General features: G+C 45.8%; 2 protein-coding genes across 9 annotated transcripts in view; one reads left to right on the top strand and one right to left on the bottom strand.

Annotated features, from left to right (window-relative positions):
• Positions 1–882: 882 nt before the first annotated feature.
• Positions 883–7,945, top strand: mdm2 (MDM2 proto-oncogene). The gene is made up of 12 exons (XM_057021977.1): positions 883–975; positions 4,133–4,193; positions 4,270–4,344; positions 4,418–4,551; positions 4,628–4,677; positions 4,848–4,900; positions 4,971–5,049; positions 5,123–5,313; positions 5,400–5,531; positions 5,690–5,761; positions 5,828–6,005; positions 6,326–7,945. The coding sequence occupies exons 2-12, from the start codon at positions 4,143–4,145 to the stop codon at positions 6,796–6,798; spliced, it is 1,488 nt and encodes a 495-aa protein (XP_056877957.1). The 5' UTR covers positions 883–975; positions 4,133–4,142; the 3' UTR covers positions 6,799–7,945.
• A 691-nt stretch (positions 7,946–8,636) lies between these two features.
• plxnb2a.1 (plexin b2a, tandem duplicate 1) overlaps positions 8,637–17,889 on the bottom strand; it is a 71,429-nt gene continuing 62,176 nt past the window's right edge. For 7 of the 8 annotated variants that reach the window (XM_057021973.1, XM_057021972.1, XM_057021970.1 and 4 more), the window contains 31 exons: positions 17,752–17,863; positions 17,549–17,660; positions 17,320–17,421; positions 17,135–17,230; positions 16,831–16,918; positions 16,570–16,733; positions 16,328–16,476; positions 16,123–16,258; positions 14,754–14,890; positions 14,496–14,678; positions 14,283–14,412; positions 13,987–14,196; positions 13,832–13,915; positions 13,644–13,739; positions 13,375–13,511; positions 13,193–13,293; positions 12,813–13,042; positions 12,504–12,685; positions 12,357–12,423; positions 12,083–12,229; positions 11,939–12,016; positions 11,788–11,866; positions 11,576–11,676; positions 11,356–11,437; positions 11,050–11,201; positions 10,805–10,965; positions 10,370–10,517; positions 10,172–10,236; positions 9,997–10,072; positions 9,802–9,876; positions 8,637–9,716 (listed from right to left, as the gene is read on the bottom strand). In XM_057021973.1, the coding sequence (XP_056877953.1) occupies positions 9,612–9,716; positions 9,802–9,876; positions 9,997–10,072; positions 10,172–10,236; positions 10,370–10,517; positions 10,805–10,965; positions 11,050–11,201; positions 11,356–11,437; positions 11,576–11,676; positions 11,788–11,866; positions 11,939–12,016; positions 12,083–12,229; positions 12,357–12,423; positions 12,504–12,685; positions 12,813–13,042; positions 13,193–13,293; positions 13,375–13,511; positions 13,644–13,739; positions 13,832–13,915; positions 13,987–14,196; positions 14,283–14,412; positions 14,496–14,678; positions 14,754–14,890; positions 16,123–16,258; positions 16,328–16,476; positions 16,570–16,733; positions 16,831–16,918; positions 17,135–17,230; positions 17,320–17,421; positions 17,549–17,660; positions 17,752–17,863 (3,785 nt within the window). In that variant the 3' untranslated portion in view covers positions 8,637–9,611. The remainder of the gene's footprint in view (positions 9,717–9,801; positions 9,877–9,996; positions 10,073–10,171; positions 10,237–10,369; positions 10,518–10,804; positions 10,966–11,049; positions 11,202–11,355; positions 11,438–11,575; positions 11,677–11,787; positions 11,867–11,938; positions 12,017–12,082; positions 12,230–12,356; positions 12,424–12,503; positions 12,686–12,812; positions 13,043–13,192; positions 13,294–13,374; positions 13,512–13,643; positions 13,740–13,831; positions 13,916–13,986; positions 14,197–14,282; positions 14,413–14,495; positions 14,679–14,753; positions 14,891–16,122; positions 16,259–16,327; positions 16,477–16,569; positions 16,734–16,830; positions 16,919–17,134; positions 17,231–17,319; positions 17,422–17,548; positions 17,661–17,751; positions 17,864–17,889) is intronic. The other variant, XM_057021976.1, reaches the window with a different exon arrangement.

Raw genomic sequence — 17,889 nt, 5'->3', positions numbered from 1 at the left:
AATTTATAAAGCAGTTAAGAAGGTGAGACGAGACGAGAAGAATTTTGTTCTCTATTCATAAACTGCATGAGCATACATTGATGTTTACTATAGTTTTGTTTACTGTATGTACAGATGTATCAAGGAATTTGAAGTGTTACAATGAAGTGTTAACTGAATGTTAATAGGGAAAAGAATTGATGAAAAGTCAGTTTTACAGGGAGAAAAGGTGCTGCCATTGTTAGCAATACAGTGTGTGGAAGATGTAAGACCAGTGAGGCTAATTATATGCTCAAATTCAAGTTTTGGTTTATGTAACAGTAGTTCAGATAGAACACTGGATATTTTATTAGAAATGCAGCAGGCACTTTACAAAATGGACCACCAAGAGCTACAAAATATGACAACAAACGGTGGAGCTAAATGTTAATATTGGTACGGAGAAAAAAGATAATTAAACACAAATTAATGGAAATGTGGCAAAAGCAGTAGGAGGAAGAAAGGAAACGGGGGGATATTCCATAATCCAGTGCAAAGACTGGCAGAGACAAGAAGGAGGAGGTGGTTATCAAGACATGGATGGCTGTAACTGCTGTGGTCAGAAATAGACAGTGGAGCATGTCCTGGTGCACTGTAGGAAATATTACAAAGGAGGTGAACAATACAGGATCTCAGTAGACAGAGAATACAATTTACCGTCAATGATAAGGTCTAAAGTAATTCAGGAAATAAGAGTATTGAAGCCGTAGTAGATTTCCTCAGTAAAGAAGTTGATTGAGAGAATGCAGTCGTTTTTGGTTTATTGATTTGGTAGAGAAGCGAGCTATATTTCCAACCACCTGGTGGCGGTATTGCACCGACTTCTTATGTGAAAACCACCATAAAATTGAAAGTAGAAAAAAAAATAACCGAAGAAGAAATAATACTGGGCCACAAACCTCGTGTTTTCCTGACCCAAGAGGCAACAACTTCCCCCAGCTGGCTTTTCTACACGAGGTTAGGGTACATTAAACTATAAAATATAATCTAAAATGCATTTTGCATCACAGCTATTATAACCATTGCCTGTTTCGATCCGCCAAGCTTAACCACGTTCTTGCTGAAGATGAATTAGCTCGGCTAACAGTTTCTGAAGTTTATGCAATTTAGCGTCTTCAAATGTGAGCTGTTGCACACCACAGACCAGATTTTCTGGCAAAGTAGCATTAGAAGATGATCTGAGGTGAATGAAACCATACTATTCCTGGAAATATCGAGGCAAACGTGTTTATTAAGGTTGAGCCGAGCGGCTTGTTTTTAGCATGTTGACCGTTTAGCTACACAACAAAGTTGTAGTTGGCTCCCCAGTGCGTGTGTTGTACGTTGTCTTTGCAAAAAAGAAACAAAGAAACCCTAAAAATTAAAGTACTGTGGAATAAAGTAAGAAGCGCCGTGGTAAATAGATAATCGATACACGTTTATGCACCACAGTCCGATAACTGGAAATTGCGTAATTTATAATTTCATCTGTCCATATGTGTGTGTAATAACTCCTAATCGCCTCTGATGGGTGATCGGATTATTTAGTTTTGCTTGCACTCTCTGACGGGAATGTTCTCCTGTGGTTGGGTCCGTGTGTGACGTCACTCAGAACCCGGGACAAGTCCGGACATATTTGCTGCGCGTCGGTTTCGGTTGTATTGGCAACAGCTGAGTCACGCACGCTGTCCTGTCCTGTCCAGACAGACAGACAGACCCGCTCCGGAGGGTTGGACATGTTCAGTCCCAGTTGAAACATCTGTCCCAACCCCAGAGCAGCTGTTCATTCATTCAAACTGCGACGTTTTTACACCATGGGTTGATTCATACTAGGCCAACACAGAGACGCCGTTCAGGACTGGTTCTGGTGGTTAGTAATCAGTTATGTATTTTAACATGAGTCATGCAGGACTAGTCCCGGCATGTCTCCACGTGATTAAATCATCTGGTACAGTCCGTCCTGACATGGACACGTCCAACATGGCTGCTGAGTCAGCCCCAGTGCTCAGACTGGTCTAGTCCTGACATGTCTCTGTGTGAGCCGCGCTACAAGAGGCCGCAGCCTGCATCTCTGCACACTCCTGCACTTTACCTGCACTATGTTGCACACCAGTGACTCCTGATCCATCCTTTCTGTTCATACCGGTAAGAATATTTATGAGATTACTGCAAAAACATCACTGGTGTTCAATAATTCTAGTCTAATTCACTACTTACTTCTGTGAATGTCAGGTTGTTGGGTTATTTCCATGTTATTATTGTGCATCTGATTGTAGACAGTCAGGAATCCAAATACATTTATTTTGTCAGTGATTTGCCAAAAATATTTAGCTCATTGTGCTAAATTAAATAAGCAATTAAACAGTTTTTGTACTCTGTAAGATGCAGTTTCAATATTGAGGCAACTGTAAACATGTTAATACTTTTATCTTGTTTTCATTTACCACCATTCTACTATAATATTTATTCAGCAGAATTAAATTGGATTTTACAACCTTTCAGCAGTTAAGCAGACATTTTCATTACTTTCATTGCTTACCATTATTTTCCCTTTTTACTATTTTGATTCCACTTGAAAAGTAAAACTAAATTGATACAGTCAATCTCCACATTTTACTAGATAATATTCTTGTGTGTTATTGTATTGTTGATAAAAGCGTTAAACATTGGGATTTAAAACTGTCTTTAATTAATTTCAGAAGATGCAGTTTAGACTTTGTTCAGCAGCTCTAAAGCTGAATATTTAATTAAACCTGCTGGTAACATTACATTTTAAAATGACAAAAAGAGGATTTAATCTAAAAAATGTTGTGACCAAAGCCGGTTTACGTTAATGTAGCAGGTAGTGTCACCAGGGGTGATTCCTGACACTGCGTTAGAAGCTGAGCTTCCTCCAAATGTTAAAAATTAAATGGCTATTTATGTCCTGTCATGGTGACATTTCCTTGTTTTGGTTTATTTTGTTTCATTAGTGCGGTCAACCATTTCCACTGTTGAGTTCGAAACGCTCCAATACTCTGATACTCTGGCCATGTCGTAAATCCTGAGCTAACATTAACACGCCAAAATTTAGTGAAGAGTTACGAAGAAGTTGGCTGGGTGGACGCTTGAGGTCGGCGCTGCATGTGTGTGTTTGTGAACCTACGAGAAACAAGAGCGCAGCGAGCAGAATCAATAGAAAATAATATTGAACGCAAATATCGGTTTCAGTATCACTATTTTACGATAATTTGATATTTTATGACACTAGTAGGAGGACGGAACAAGGTAAAAGTTTAATCTAACAAGGAAACACAGATGGAATTAGTCAGTGGGTGTAAGTTTTTTACTCTACACACACACACACACCACACACACACACACACCATTTGGTCAGTAACATGGAGGCTTTAAGAGGATATCAGATGTCCAGTCAAATCCTTTCCAACGACCCTCCTGTTCTCCTCTTCTGGCTCTGTTTGTCCCCCTCCTGGTCCTGTTTGTAAACACATCCTCACACACACCTTCCACACACACGCAGACACACACCCAATATTTAGCAGCACACCTGCAAAGGCCAACTTGTTCAGTTTAAGGTTTATTCTTAACTTTTGGCTCTTTAAAACTGGGATTGCTAACCTTCCTCAAAATGACATTTAAAGGCTAACAAGCCCCCAGGGTGAAACAGCACCCCTGCGATCATCTGACTTCTCGACCGTCAGCAGCTTCTGCTCAAACGTTTTCTCCAGTTTGGAACTAATGAAAGCAAAAGTGTGTTTTCTCAGCTTCTCCCTGAGCTACTGGTGTTCCCGAATTGTGTATTCTTCCCAAGTTTGTGGGCAGATTTTATTCAGAACTGTGACTTTTAGACGCTCGTTTGTTTTCGTTGGCTCGTGGAGGCCGATCCAGCAGCTGCTGGTGAAGGCCGACCTCCGCCTGAAGGACCCGTTTGGAATGAATTAGCTATAATCAGGTCTGAGCTGTCTGTTCAGTGACTGTCAGAGCAGCAGAGAGACTTCCTGTTGATTTTCCTCTGACAGGGAATTCATCTGCCCACACTTTGGTTCCCGTCTCACGTATGAGCGTATTATTATTGTTATTATCGTCCTGCTGTGTTTGAGGTTCAATGGTGTCCACGTCTGTTTCCTCTCTGCAGGATAGTCATCATGTCAGCTGACAGAGAGCTCAGCACAGACGCCTCCGACGACAACAAGCTGGTGAGTGATGCCCACTTCCTGTCTGACTGACTCCATAATTGTGTCCTCACGGGCTGCTTCCTGTCTGGACCTCCAGGTTCGACCCAATGTGGAGTTCCACCGTTTGCTTCAACACGCTGGAGCCATCAAAGACGTTTTCACCATGAAGGAGGTATGACGGGACCCCGCCACTCATTTCATCTCGTTCCACCTCCCATCATGCAACTGTGGCGCTCTCCCCGCAGGTGATGTTCTACCTGGGCCAGTACATCATCCAGAAGCAGCTGTACGATCAGAAGCAGCAGCACATTGTCCACTGCTCCCACGACGAACTGGGCCGGGTGCTGGGAGTCGACAGCTTCTCCGTCAAAGAGCCACGGTGAGACGTGGGTTTCATCCGTCGTCCTGATCAAGTTCCCACAAGGTCTCAACAACGCACTGCCTTTATGTTTCAGAGTTTTGTTTGCGATGATCATGAAGAACCTCGTGGCTGTGAAGAACCCAGGTGAGAACATCTGATGTGTTCCTCTTTGGGTTCCTCAGAAACCCAGAGTTCATCTCAGACCCATTATTCATAATCCTGTTCCATCAGGAGAACCCGCCCTGAAAGGTGGCTGCTTCTTCTTCTTTTTCTGCTGCTGCCCTCGTAGAAACAATTCTTTCTGCCTTTTCCAGAGTCATCGAGCCAAAGCGACTCAAATACAGATGACCAGAGAGAGAAGTCGGAGGTGAAAAAACCCACAACGATGAAGGCTCAAATTCAAGCATTATTGGTCTTCATGGATGTTGTGTTTCCAGGAGGCAGCAGGCTGTTCTTCACCAGACAGGAGGAGCCGGCGACGCCGGAGGAGGAGGAGCTGCAGGAGCAGCGATCCAGGTGAACTTTTCTCCTTGTTGCGATCAAACGTAGTGGCGCTGTAGCCTAAGCCCCACCCACTGGCGCTCCTCAGGTCCCTCCCACAACGTTGACAATGAAGGCAACGAGGAGAGTGAGGACGAGGAGGAAGGAGATGTCAGGAAGCGGAGGAGATCTGACAGCTACTCGCTGACGTTTGACGACAGCCTGTCCTGGTGTGTGATTGGTGGACTGGGAGGTGGGCGGGACAGACACAGCAGCCAATCCTCCGACTCTCACAGCACGGTGAGAAACAGACTTTTCTGTCCAGCTAAATCACCCCCCACTGTTGTTTGTTTTTTTGCCGTAATGACAACCGTGTGCGTTTGCAGTCTGTGAGGTCAGAGGTCACCCTCGCAGATCCAGACTCGGACAGCGACAACTTCAGCGTCGAGTTCGAGGTGGAGTCCATCGCCTCAGACGACTACAATGAAGACGACGCCTCGGTGTCAGCAGACGATCAGGTGACAAACATTGAATTCTTATTTCCAGAAGCGTCATGTTTTATTTTCACGTCTTTCCCTCGATCTTTATTAATTCAGTCATTGGATAACTGAACACTAATAATATTACGGACAGGAAGCCGTTATATTGTGTTGATGTTTAAACTGATCTGTTTCAGGTGTATGAGGTCACCATCTTCGAGGCTGAGGATGAAGACTCCTTCGATGAAGACACGGAGATCACCGAGGCTGTAAGACACAAGCACAGTGTCACGCAGGCCCGCGCAGGGATCTAACCATGGTTGTGTTTCTCTCAGGATTATTGGCGATGTGTCAAGTGCGACGAGTTGAACCCCCCCCTCCCCAGAAACTGCCTGCGCTGCTGGACGCTACGCCGCGATTGGCTACCCGAAGAGCTCTCCAAATCTGCCTCGCCGAGTCCCAAAGCCCTCCCCCCTAAACCAAACGACCAATCGGCAGCCAACGAAGCTCCCGGTAGGTCATAAATACGCGTTTGAATGCAAAATCAATGGCAAAGTTAGGTCTCCTTCAAATCTCATTAAGACTTGCTAAAACTTTTTATTTGCTCTATATTAAACATTAAGTGCAGAATATATCGATTTTATGAAATCTGGACCTGGAAATGTTCCACTTTGTGCTTCCTCTATACACGTCACGCTGGTGGCACACGAGCGCCCCCTGTTGAACCAGATTAGGAAATGCACCCAGTTCTGATCGATCCTTCGAGCGTCGGTGTCACATCAGTGATAAACTACAGAAGATAATAGTGACTCATGGATAATTGTTTCTTGAAGGTTCTGATTTGGAGACCGACGGCGTGGATCTTCCAGATGGGAAAAATGCCAAAACGCTACCGTCTTCACAGTGCCTGTCAGACTCCACGCTCTCTGTTCCTGACTCCTCCCAGGATCTTTGCTCCTCCTCCCAGGATCTTTGCTCGTCCTCACAGCCAGCGTCCTCATCCTCGCAGCTCTTCCCCTCCTCTCTCGACTCGCAGGAACCGGCGTCGACATCCCCCGCCGGCGACCCAGCCTCCGCCACCCCCGAGCTGGAGCGCAGCGTGTCAGCGGAGTGGCGGCTGCCCGACTCTTGCCTGGACCCGTGTCTCATTTGTCAGTCGCGGCCGAAGAACGGCTGCATCGTCCATGGGCGAACTGGACACCTCATTTCCTGCTATGTCTGCGCCAGGAAGCTGAAGAAGAGGAACAAATTGTGTCCGGTGTGCAGGATGCCGATACAGTCGGTCATCCTCACCTACCTCAGCTGAGACGGACCGAGGCTGTCCACGACGGCCTCTCGCCACGCACCTCACAGGCGGCATCGTTGCTATGGTAACCCGAGAATCAGTTTCTCATTTATCTGCACTTTTTCTCTGGAAGATGGTAAAAGTTTGAGTCCGGTCACTGAAAATAACGATCAGTTATATTTAAAGCGGCCGATCCGATCGGATCAGTGAGGCAGTTTCATTCAGAAGCACCAGTTTGGGACTGTTTTCAGTGGCGGATTAACTCATTTGGTGGCAGCAGACGTCTGTAGCTCACATGACAGTGAAGAAAATATTTGTTGCTTTCTAATTTTGAGATTGTTAATAATAACAGATTCAATTTATTAAGGTGTTTAAACCAGAGTTCTTTATTTTCTCGCTATCATAAACCTCAGCTCAACCTGAGTTTGTATTTTGAAGACTGTTGACATCTTTTAAATCTTCTGACCTCAATTGTTTCCTTGAGTGTTATTGTTTCACCTGGTATCTCTATTTTATTATTATTTAATGGGCTTCACATTTATAAATTAATTTTAGATTTAATTGTCTACTTATTTAAAAGTTCTATAAAGACATCACATAGTAAATCATTGGATTTGCTATCTTAATTTTTCACATATCCTAAATATCAGCGTATGAGTTTGTTCCCCCACTAAAGTTTTCTGGAAATAAATGTAATTTAACCTTTGATCACAAAACAGATCAAAGATCACGCACTAAACTTTTTGTGTAATGCGATGCCAAATAAGTTTCAGTGTTCCTATTTAATTCGAAAAGTGTTTTATAATCTGAGGTGTTATTAAACATTTTGTGTTAAATTCTCCTTAGAGGGATGTTTGGTTGCCATGTTCAGCTGCAAATGTATATAAGATGTGTAACTTCTGATATTTTAATTTAATAGATGGTAAACAGTGGGCTTTCCCAGACGAAAGCTGACCAGAAACAAAGATTTCTTTGGTAAAGGAGTAGAAGCCTTAAATGCACATTAAAAACGCAGCTCCATCTCTTTGCAAAACTGGCAAGTTTGAGTGTTTGTTTTTGCGGTGTAGGTCGATCGCTCAGTTTTCCCAGTTTGTCATGCGATATTCTTAAGACTGCTAAAATCGCAGTACATAGGTTTTGAGAATGAATAAAATTTAACTTAAGTTATCGTGGTGTCTTCTGTCTTATTTCACTTGCCGAGAATTAAAGATGTAGTACCACCGCCCGTCCACAGCGCGGCAGTATGATTAAAGGCAAGCGTCAATCTTACCTATTTAAATTAAAAGATGTCCAGTATAAACAAATTAAATAAGTTGAAAAATTGATAGTCGAACAATATGTGTCGACTTAAATTTTCCTTAAAAGTAGGCATTAAATAAGATTAAAAAACGGACACGTCATATCGATTACAAGAACGTTGAATGTGAAGTGGGCGGGGCTTACAACTCCGGTACAGTCAGCTTCGATCCCAGAACCAACGTAACGATGTAATAATCGTTTTTCGATTCTTTTTATTTAGTTCGTATAAGATCTAGAAGGCCAACAGTTTAATAAGTCGGAAAAATGCGCAGTCGTCAATCTTAACTCAAAGTTTTAATTGACTTGTGGCGTTTCTGTGGGTTTTGGAAGATTCACGCAAATATATTTAGTTTAGTTGGTGAACCGCTTTCTTCTTCCTGGTTGGACAGGTGAATAATTATGGTGGTTTTCTAGATTAAAATGTTTTGAAATGAATAACGCAGCATTTATTCCATTTGATATTTAACCAGAAGAAGTGGCTTGGACCAAGTGAAGCAGCAGCCCAAAAAAATATCTAAAAATCAATGTTTCCTTTAAAAACAAAAACTGGACGTAAACCATTTTAACACGTACCAACTTCACTGAGATTTATTTTGTGGCTTTTTTTCAGAAGACTTTCTCTTATGTGCATCAATAAAAATAGAGAAAAATGCAGTTAAATGAAGCATTGTAGAAGTCGTGGAATTACAGATTATAAAAACTGGTTGATTAAAAAATAAAAAGTGTTGACCACATGATCAGGCATTTGTGGGTTTTCACAGGAAATAAAAACAAGGCGATTTTCAGCAACGAAGCAACTTAACTAATAAACACACACAGGATATGGCGTCCAATATGACCCCCATTAACACTTAAAAAATGAAGAAACGATGACAGCTTCTGTTATGGAAACGTGACGTTTCAATTGATGAGAATCAACAATTTGGCTCTGATTTTTGTCTCTCAGACAAACCCCAACCTGTGACAGGTCACTAGTGAGTACCGTAGTGGCTCCATGATTCTAACCTCCACGTCTCGTGGTACATTACGCTAAACATCCAGAGACGCTGCAGTTCAATGATGCAAAAGTGGTCAGAAAGCGTCCGAACGTCCAGCCGAGATGCAAAAATAAAATATTTGGTAAACCTTCAGTTCTCGTGTGGCACTTTGTTTCTTCAGTCTCGACAATGAAAAACGAAACGTTGCGATGCTGAGAAGCCAAATACGGAAACAGCTACGGTTAAAAAAATAACCCTCTGGCTCCTCTCTGCTGCAGTCCCACGATGGCGGCCATCTTGTCCGTGCTGCGTTAGCCAGGTGGGAGCGGACCTCAGCGCTGAACGATAACACGTCCTCTGTGCACGTTTTCTTTAAAAATCCAAACGCCTCTGCAGGCTCAGGACTCCACCCACTTCACACCACCTGTGGTCACTCTCTTCCTGTGACTCCACCAGCTCCGCCCTCTAAGTTCCACCCGCAATCCCTTCTGCTAAGTCTTTTATTACGTTTTAGTCAATGTAAGCCACTCCCCTCGCCCCACCGTGTCAGGGCAGGGGTCAAAGGTCGGTGACCTTGTTCTCAAGAGCGGCGGCGATCTGCTGGAGGCGGAGCGTCAGCTGTTTGTTCTGGGCGGCCGGGTCCTCGTCCAGAGACTGGATGATCTGAGGACGACAGCGTGACAGTTTTGATCCTGTGTGCAAATACCCCTTTAATTAAACACGCTGATGTGGAACAGGAAGTATTTACCACGTCGTAGTACTTGCTGGCGTACTGGTAAAGCTGATGTAAGGCCACCTGCGTGTTCAGCTTGTCTGTGTGTTGCTGCAAAAGTTGCACATCCAAACTCGTTCAACCACGTTTCGACCGGAAAGTTGATTCTAATGTTGACGACTGACACTTGATCCTGTCGGCTGTAGATTATAAATATGTGTTGTTTCTTACCCTCGACAGCTCAGCAAGATGTGTGTTCATGTCCTGATCGCTGACTGGAACCATCTGCCGGATGCCTTTGCAGTAACTGAGACACACACACACACACACACACACACACACACACACACACACAAATCAGATGAAGTGGAACTTAAAGCTGAAGAATTCCAGTTCGTTCACTCACTCGTCCACCATCTTCTTGTAGGAGGAAATCTCTTTTGCATAGAGCAGCTTGTTGCTAGGCGACTCCTGCAGTCAGAAGACAACAGCAGAAAGAGCAGATGAGATGATGGCTGCAGGAACTGAACGGATGGTGATCGTCAGGAGAAAATGGTCACACGAATCAGCTCGTTTTAGCTTTTCATTTCTGAATGAAACTGACCCGACTGAGTTTGTGCTCCGTCTTGGTGCAAGCGTCCATTAAGGTCTGAGAGATGACGTAGAGCGAGGCCTCCACCACCTCCGTCACGTGCACGTCAAAGATGAAGTGCGGGTTCCTCAGGATGTTCACCCAGAACCTCAGAGGCAGGCTGAGGAGACACCATCGTTCTCAGATTGGAGATTAAAAACATGCTGAAAGCTTCAGAAGTTCTGTAATCATTGAATCAGGAAAGAGCATCTTTGACGCTGAATCAAACTGCTGTCACTTTTTCTCCATCTCCAACCATGTGTCCAGCCTGCTTGGCTGTTTCTATGGTTACCCAAGGCGTGTAATTGGGGTGGTGATGAACCGTCAGCCTCCGACCTTTCTGACCTTTCCTCCCGTTTTTGTCTCCCCATCATGTATTGCTGGTAAAAGGAGGAACAGCAAGAGCACCTGTTTGTCTTCCAAATGTGCAGCGTCTCCTCGTCCACGTTGTCGTGCTTCAGCGCCTGCTCGTCCAGGAAGTCAAAGAAGTATTTGACGGCCGGAGGAACGATGGAGTTGGAACACAACACGCTGCGGAAGAAATCGTCTACGAACTGCTGCAACGTGCCCTGCAGGAGAGGAGAGGGGGGGTTTCACACCGTGACACGTCTTCATTTCATCCATCTCTCCTCCTGGGGGAGCCAACGACGCACCTTGACGGACAGCAGCCTAGTCAGGTAGATCTCCGTGATAGCTTTGGTCATGGCCTTGTCCTTCATGCTGCCGCGTTTCGACTTCACTTCATCGATGTCGTCGGCCGGCCTCACCAGGTGGAAGGTGTTGTCCTCCTCCAGCAGTGAGTTCTCTGTTAGCATCACGCAGAGAGAGAGAGAGGACATGTGAGAGAACTGGGAAAAAAAAACCGAAAGGTTGACAGCTGAGAACCTCAGGCTGTTCTAGTGCCCCTCCAGGAAGTATACATAAGAGTGTGTGTGTGTGTGTGTGTGTGTGGTGCGTACTCTCTTCGTAGCTGTCCTGGTGTTGGTAGAAGGACTGTGTGTGTAAAACTCTGGACAGGACAAGTGTGGCGTTATCTCTAACCTGGAAGACAAGGAAATAAGCCAAAATGACTCAAGACAGAAAATGTGGTGCTTTCATTTCAGTTGTGAAGCTTTTGTGTATTTTTAATGTTTGATGTAAAATGAAAACAGGTTTTCGTGGGGAAGCATCTGTACTGACGTTGTAATGAGCCAGGGTGTTGAGTTTCTTCCAGCGTCCTTCCTTCTGGGCTGTCAGGTCCAGGTCAGACAGAATCTGACCTGTGGAGCCAGGGCGCCACTCTGTGGACAGAGACGGCATTACACATCAATCACGAATGAGGCCGGGCTGCCTGCAGTTCCATCACAAGCCTGCGGGGGGCGGCAGCGAGTTGGGTGCAGAAATGAGGTTACCCAGAGCGACGCTCTCCACCTTCGGACGCTGCGAGTATGGCAGGTTTCTGTACACCTGATCTATGATCTTCTCTTTCACCTGGACAGGACAGGTGGCTCGTTAGGTTCACTGAAAACAAAGCTCTTTCCTTCATTCAGGGAACTCGCTGACCTGAGTGATGGTATCACAGCTCAACACTTTCACCGGGGTCACGTCTGGCCCCTCGCCGTGCACCAACACCTGCAGGGTCTGACACCACAAACACAGTTACAGCGTGAAACGCCTGTAGACCGGCAGGTCGGGGCCTGCACGTACCAGGACGGAGTACTCCACGTCGTCTCCCAGCAGGCCCGTGTCGTTCAGGGTGTACTTGGCTTTCTTCATCTTGGCATCCACTGGCCCCTTCTCCACCTGGTGCTTCAAGGCCTTGAAGAGCTTATATAAAGGTTCTCCTGCTGTGTCCTGGAACACACAGACGAGGGTTCTGCTTTGAAAAGCTTTTGTCTAATTTAATTCTTTTTTCTTACACTTCTTGTTTGTCTGGCCCAGAAAAAAGCAGGTAAAAATAGAATAAAATGAATGTTCTTACCCTGAGGAACTGATAGAGACAGATGGACATCCAGTTATAGAGCATCCTGTCCACCACTGTCTCCGACCTGCACATAGGACAGAGGTGATCCACATCTTCCACATCAGAAGGAAACCAGACCCCTACAAGTGTCTTCCTGGGTTTCACCTCCTCAGCATGAGTTTGGGGTTTTTGTTCTGCACGTGTTCGTCCATCAGCTCCAGCAGCAGCGTCCTCATGATGTCTGTGTAATATTCCAGCTTCCCGTGCAGCGCCACCGTTAGCAAGGAGGCGAAATAACCACGCGCTCGAGCGTTGAAGTCCGGACGGCTCTCCAGGGTGTGAATAAACTGAACACAAAACCGAACCAGAGAAGAAGAATGATTTGATCACTGTGGAATTCCTTCAATTTCAATTAAAAGACCTCATTTATAATTAAATTTATTTAAAAGAAGTGTCCAAAAACTCCAGACGTACATTAATGAGGAAGGTTTTACTGTTGAGCAGGTTGGAGAACTGGTTGAGAGCCTGAGCCACGATGGCCCTGCGGCCTTCTGGGATCTGTAGTTTTCTTGTGATCATGGGATCGTTTGCGCCATCTTTGGAAGGCAGGAAGAAGTTGCAGTCCGTGTAGGTTTTGTAGTCCAGGAAAGGCATCCGAGCCTCGCTCAGATCATTGGTGTGGTCCTCCATTTCAATCATCAGATCTGAGACAAACGCAGCAGATGAAGCAACCGCTCAAAACACGTCAAAATCAAAGTATTTTATATTTGTTAGCATATTATTAGCTTTCTGGCTACAGCTGAATGAGAGCTGACCGTAGATCCTCTTCACCATTCACGGTTGCCACTTTTTACCTGTGAACTCTTTTTTACAGCGGTCGCGAACGCTTTCCTCCAGGTTCTCCAGCTGATGCTTCACCTTCTCGTACTCTCGTTCTGCCTGCTGACTTTTCCTCCTGTCAGAGCACAAACGGCCATGTGAAAACACCCCTCTGGAAGCTCATGTATCGCTCCAGGTTCAGAGTTTCTGCTCAAACCTGTAGCAGTAGACGGACACGGCGATGAAGATTATCATGGGGATGATGACCGCCGGGATGATTATGGCCAGAGGAATGTCGTCTTTTGTAGCGTAGCAAACCGAACCCACCAACCACTCACCGTGACCAAACTTCACCTGGAGGGGGATGGAAGTGTGTGTTATTTACTGTATGTTCCAACTAGCTAAAACGCACCTGTAAACATAAAGCTTTTTGTGCTAACACACAGCGCTGCTAAGCTAATGGCGGCACAAAGTTGTTTTTTTTACCACAAGCTCCAGCATCTCATTGGTGGTGTCTCGGCGCGGGCGCTTGGATCTGGACTTGGGCTGGGGCGATGGAGCCTCCAGGATCAACTTATCCTCCTGAAGAGACACAAAAACGAGACTCGCTCAGCTCAGCTCAGGACAGGAGGACAGGGACAGTCCGGCAGCAGAGGTGACCAATGTGAACACACCTGCAGGATGTTCACGTGACAGGTGGCGTCTCCAACAAACACCTGGGCCTCTTTGGCTGTCATGGCCTTGTCGAAACCTCGACCCTGAACAAAACCGGAGGGTCAGGGCGCTGAAGCGGCTTCACCGGACTGTGAGCGCGAGTGCGTGTCCTCACCGTGACAATGATGATGCTAGTCTCCGTGATGACGTTCTTCAGGAGCTCGTTGAAGGAGGGGTCAGGGTGATAGCCGAAGCTCTTCAGCTCCTCCACCACGTTGTCCAGGTAGAGAAACGTCCGCAGGGCCTGGATGTTGCAGGAGCTGTTCACCGCTGGGGAGTCGAACTGCAGGACCGTGTCGTTCTTGCTCCTAGCCTCCTCAACAAACTGAAGGGGAAATAATAAAGAAGTTGAATAAAGGACAGGAAGCGTTGTGTCTCCCAGCCCTGCGTGACGGTATCCTCCCGACAAACCTCCGGTCCAACCCTCACCACGCCTGGAGAGGTGTCGTCTGAAAACTCATCGGTGGAGGGCAGCACCTTCATGGTGGCTCTCTGGATCAGGTCGAACCCGTTTCCTGTAACCACGATCTTGCGGCCGCCACTGCGGCACACGGAGAGGAAACCCAGTTACAGTTTCGGTGCTTTGCTCCGGCTCAGTTCCAACAGAATCAAAAGCATCCTCACCACAGGAAGCTGGCCTTGGGGTTATAATCTGTGACCTTGGGGTTCTCCGAGTACTGGTACGCAGACAGGATCTCTTTGGTGGTGTTTTTACCGTATTTCACCGTCACCTTCATCAGGTCAGAGGGCAACTTCTGCCCACTGTACTTTCCAGTCTTACAGGTGATCACAACTCCGAACGACAGCCTGAAGGAGAGAGAGAGAAGGTATGTCATCTGGCTGCAGCAGACAGGAGTTTAACAGGAAGTGGGCGGGGCTTACAGGTCACAGGAATCTCTGCCCACAATAACGGTGACGTCCTCCTTTGTTGCGGTGTTCAGGTCTTTTCCCGTGATGGTGATCACAGTTCCTCCAGCTGCTGGACCCTTTGCTGGGTGGACGGCCACTGGTTTGGGGTCCTGACAGGGATAATTAACGAGTCGTTAGTGACCTTGAAGGATGGATGAGGAGAGCATGGTGCTCCACAAAACATAGGAAATGATTACAATTATAGTATTAGCACATCCCAAACAGCCGTTCCTATGTTCGAAGATGCTTTTTATTGTTTTTCAGGAAATTGGATTGTTCAACTTTATTAGAGAGCAAAATACTGCCCCATCAGGAGGAGGCAGGAAATGACAGCTTTAAAGAAAAAAGGAGTCTTTGTTTCTTCTGTGGCACAACTGTGGATATTAAATATTAAACAATTATCAAGCACTTCTCTGTTTTTATCTTAATTCTATTCAATTCATCCTTAATTCTGACATGTAGTTAGCCCTGTTACAGCATGTGATGTTGCACGAGAGACCAACACCAACAGAACCGTTCTAGGGTTAAAAAAACAAACTCTGAACCGTCAAATTAAAGGAGTGAAACCGAGAAACATTTTATGATGAACATGAAACTTTAACCAGGCCAACTAAGCCCTAAAAGAAACCTAAAAAGGCTTTACCAACAACACAGCGCGGAGTTGACCCACGAAGGCCACCATCAATATTCAGACCGACAAAAGCTAGTTTTAAAGACAACTTGGTCTCCCATCTCCTGCAATCTCATGTTGCTTTGAGAAGCAACAGATCTCTGGAAGGTGCACACAACCAGAAAACACACAAGATTTATCAGAAACATGAACAGAGTCAGTGGGAGGAGCCTGTGCAATGAAGGGTCAGAAATTCTTCCTTCCAGCCATCTTGGTTTGACTGGTTTGTTTCAGTTTGGGGGAAGTTATATTAAACATCTGAGAGCCCCCCAAAAAAGTGTCTGAATCTCATTTCCATCAAATTTGCTTCTGGGTGAGAAGTGCCTGGAGCTGAATGTGGCGCTGCGTATTTGTCTGCGAGTCATATCTTCACACTCGGCTGTTTCTCCGGGGAGCTGATTTTCCAGCAAAAAAACACATTTACTTCTTGTCTAACTTAGCACTCTTTAGCTAGGTAGCTTTTGCCACGATGAAGAGTAACAGAGGAATAAAAGCTTCAAAAAAGAGCAAATTGTGATTCTTTAAAGTCAATTTGATTACTTTCGCTAAAAACATTAGCTTGCAGTCATGAACCAACCAATTGTTCAACCAACTGGCTAGCTGCATCCAGGAGCTGTTAACTTTAAGGTTAGCATGATTTGAATGAGTGTAAAATCGTTACTGTGAACCTACCCGATAAGTGAAGATGACCTGGGACCTCCCGTGTCTGCCTCCTTCCACTTCCACCTCCACAACTCCAGCGTGGGTCGGTTCAAACGGCAAATCTGAGGGCGGTACTCGTTTGGCCGGGCCAATCTCACACACCACGCTGTAGAGGAGCGATTGTCAACCTCCAGACCTTCATCGATCCACATCTCTAACACGTAGACCAGATTACCTGGTGGAGACGGAGTATCTGTCCTCCTGGTGGACACAGTCCACTCCTGCCACTGTGATCTTCTTGATGTCTTCCTTCTTTATTCCCATGTTGGACCCTTTGATGGTCACCGAAATTCGACCGTTGAGAGGACCGAAGCGAGGGATGATCTGCAGGAGAAAAGAAATAAAACACACGTTGATTTCAAGGAACAACGGGAAATTTCAGTCAGGAAAAGTGGGCGTGGCCCATTGTTGACTCACATCTGTGATCTCCGGTTTGGGGCACTGCGCCGGCGCCGACAACCGGCAGAGCTCTTGATACACACACATGTGCGTGGCTGTGCACCACACACACTGGTAGGTGGCATCGGCATGACGACACAGACTGCAGTCTTCTCTTCCCACTGAGCAGTTATACAACCCAACTGGAGGAGGAGGAAGAGGAGGAGGGAGGCAGAAATTAGATACACTTTATTTACTGCATTCTGTGTGTATGTGTGTGTGTATTTGTGTTACACCAACCTCTCAATGTGCTATCAATCTTTCTGTCAGTGTCTTTCTCTTTGATATGGAACGATATATTCACCTCCTGTTGTTTATCATAGGCAAACTACACACACACACGCACACACGCACACACACACACGTACAGTAAACTTCCAATTTGTTCAAAACGTTTGAGTAATTTCATTTTAGTCAGGCTGTTGCTCTGTCGGCCGTTAGGGGGCGCCATACAACAGCTCAACAACACTTTCCTGCTCAGCACTGACGACTGTTTACCACCAAAACAAGGAAAACTGTTTATTATGTGATGTCCAATGCTCACCTTATATCCTGAAAATGTGAACTTTGACCCCTGCTCCTGCGTGACCTCCCTCTCTATGTTCTTCATCAGCTCCGTCCCGATAGTGAACTTGCGGCCCTGGAGAGGGACGATATTCCGATGGATCAAGCACAGACGGTGAATGAATGATGATGATGATGAAAGCGATTGGCTTTGACTCGTCTCACCTTGTAGATGTCCAGGTTCCTGCCCTGGAAGCTGATGGGAATTTCAAAGCCCACAGGGATTAAGAGCGGCTCGGGAGACTCAAACTGAGGACATCTGTTGGACTTTAACGTGAAAACACACACGTCAGCTTTAGGTATAGATGGCACATGGGTGGGCACACACACACACACACCACACACACACACACACACACACACACACCACACACACACACACACACACACACACCTGTTGTGATTGAACTATGTGCTCTCCATCCACAGCATCTTCTCTGTCACTGCAGCTGTGATCTTTAGCGTTCCACTGACAGCCCCATTTACTGGTCACACAGGAGATACACCTGAAAACACACACAAACACATGGATTGATGACTCACTGTGTGTGTGTGTGTGTGTGTGTGTGTGTGCAAACGCGTGTGTGTGAATCTTACGGTGCATTTTGGTTCTTCCTGACTGTAGCAGCACAGTTGTAGAAGTGGTATTCTCCAGACGTCACCTCGATGTTTTTATTTACCAAAATCTTGACTGGGACAGATACGTAGTCTGAAACCACACACACACACACAAAA

The sequence above is a fragment of the Takifugu flavidus genome, chromosome 22, assembly GCF_003711565.1.
Source record: "Takifugu flavidus isolate HTHZ2018 chromosome 22, ASM371156v2, whole genome shotgun sequence".
In the NCBI taxonomy this organism is placed as follows: domain Eukaryota; kingdom Metazoa; phylum Chordata; class Actinopteri; order Tetraodontiformes; family Tetraodontidae; genus Takifugu; species Takifugu flavidus.
This window is presented reverse-complemented; position numbering and strand designations above follow the sequence as displayed.

What these genes read in the sequence shown, in the direction of transcription:
- mdm2 (XM_057021977.1), top strand. Translation starts at nt 4,143, where the DNA reads ATGTCAGCTGACAGAGAGCTCAGCACAGACGCCTCCGACGACAACAAG. An exon ending in CGGTGTCAGCAGACGATCAG is followed by an intron (nt 5,532 to 5,689) that starts GTGACAAACATT and finishes GATCTGTTTCAG; the next exon opens with GTGTATGAGGTCACCATCTT. An exon ending in ACACGGAGATCACCGAGGCT is followed by an intron (nt 5,762 to 5,827) that starts GTAAGACACAAG and finishes TGTTTCTCTCAG; the next exon opens with GATTATTGGCGATGTGTCAA.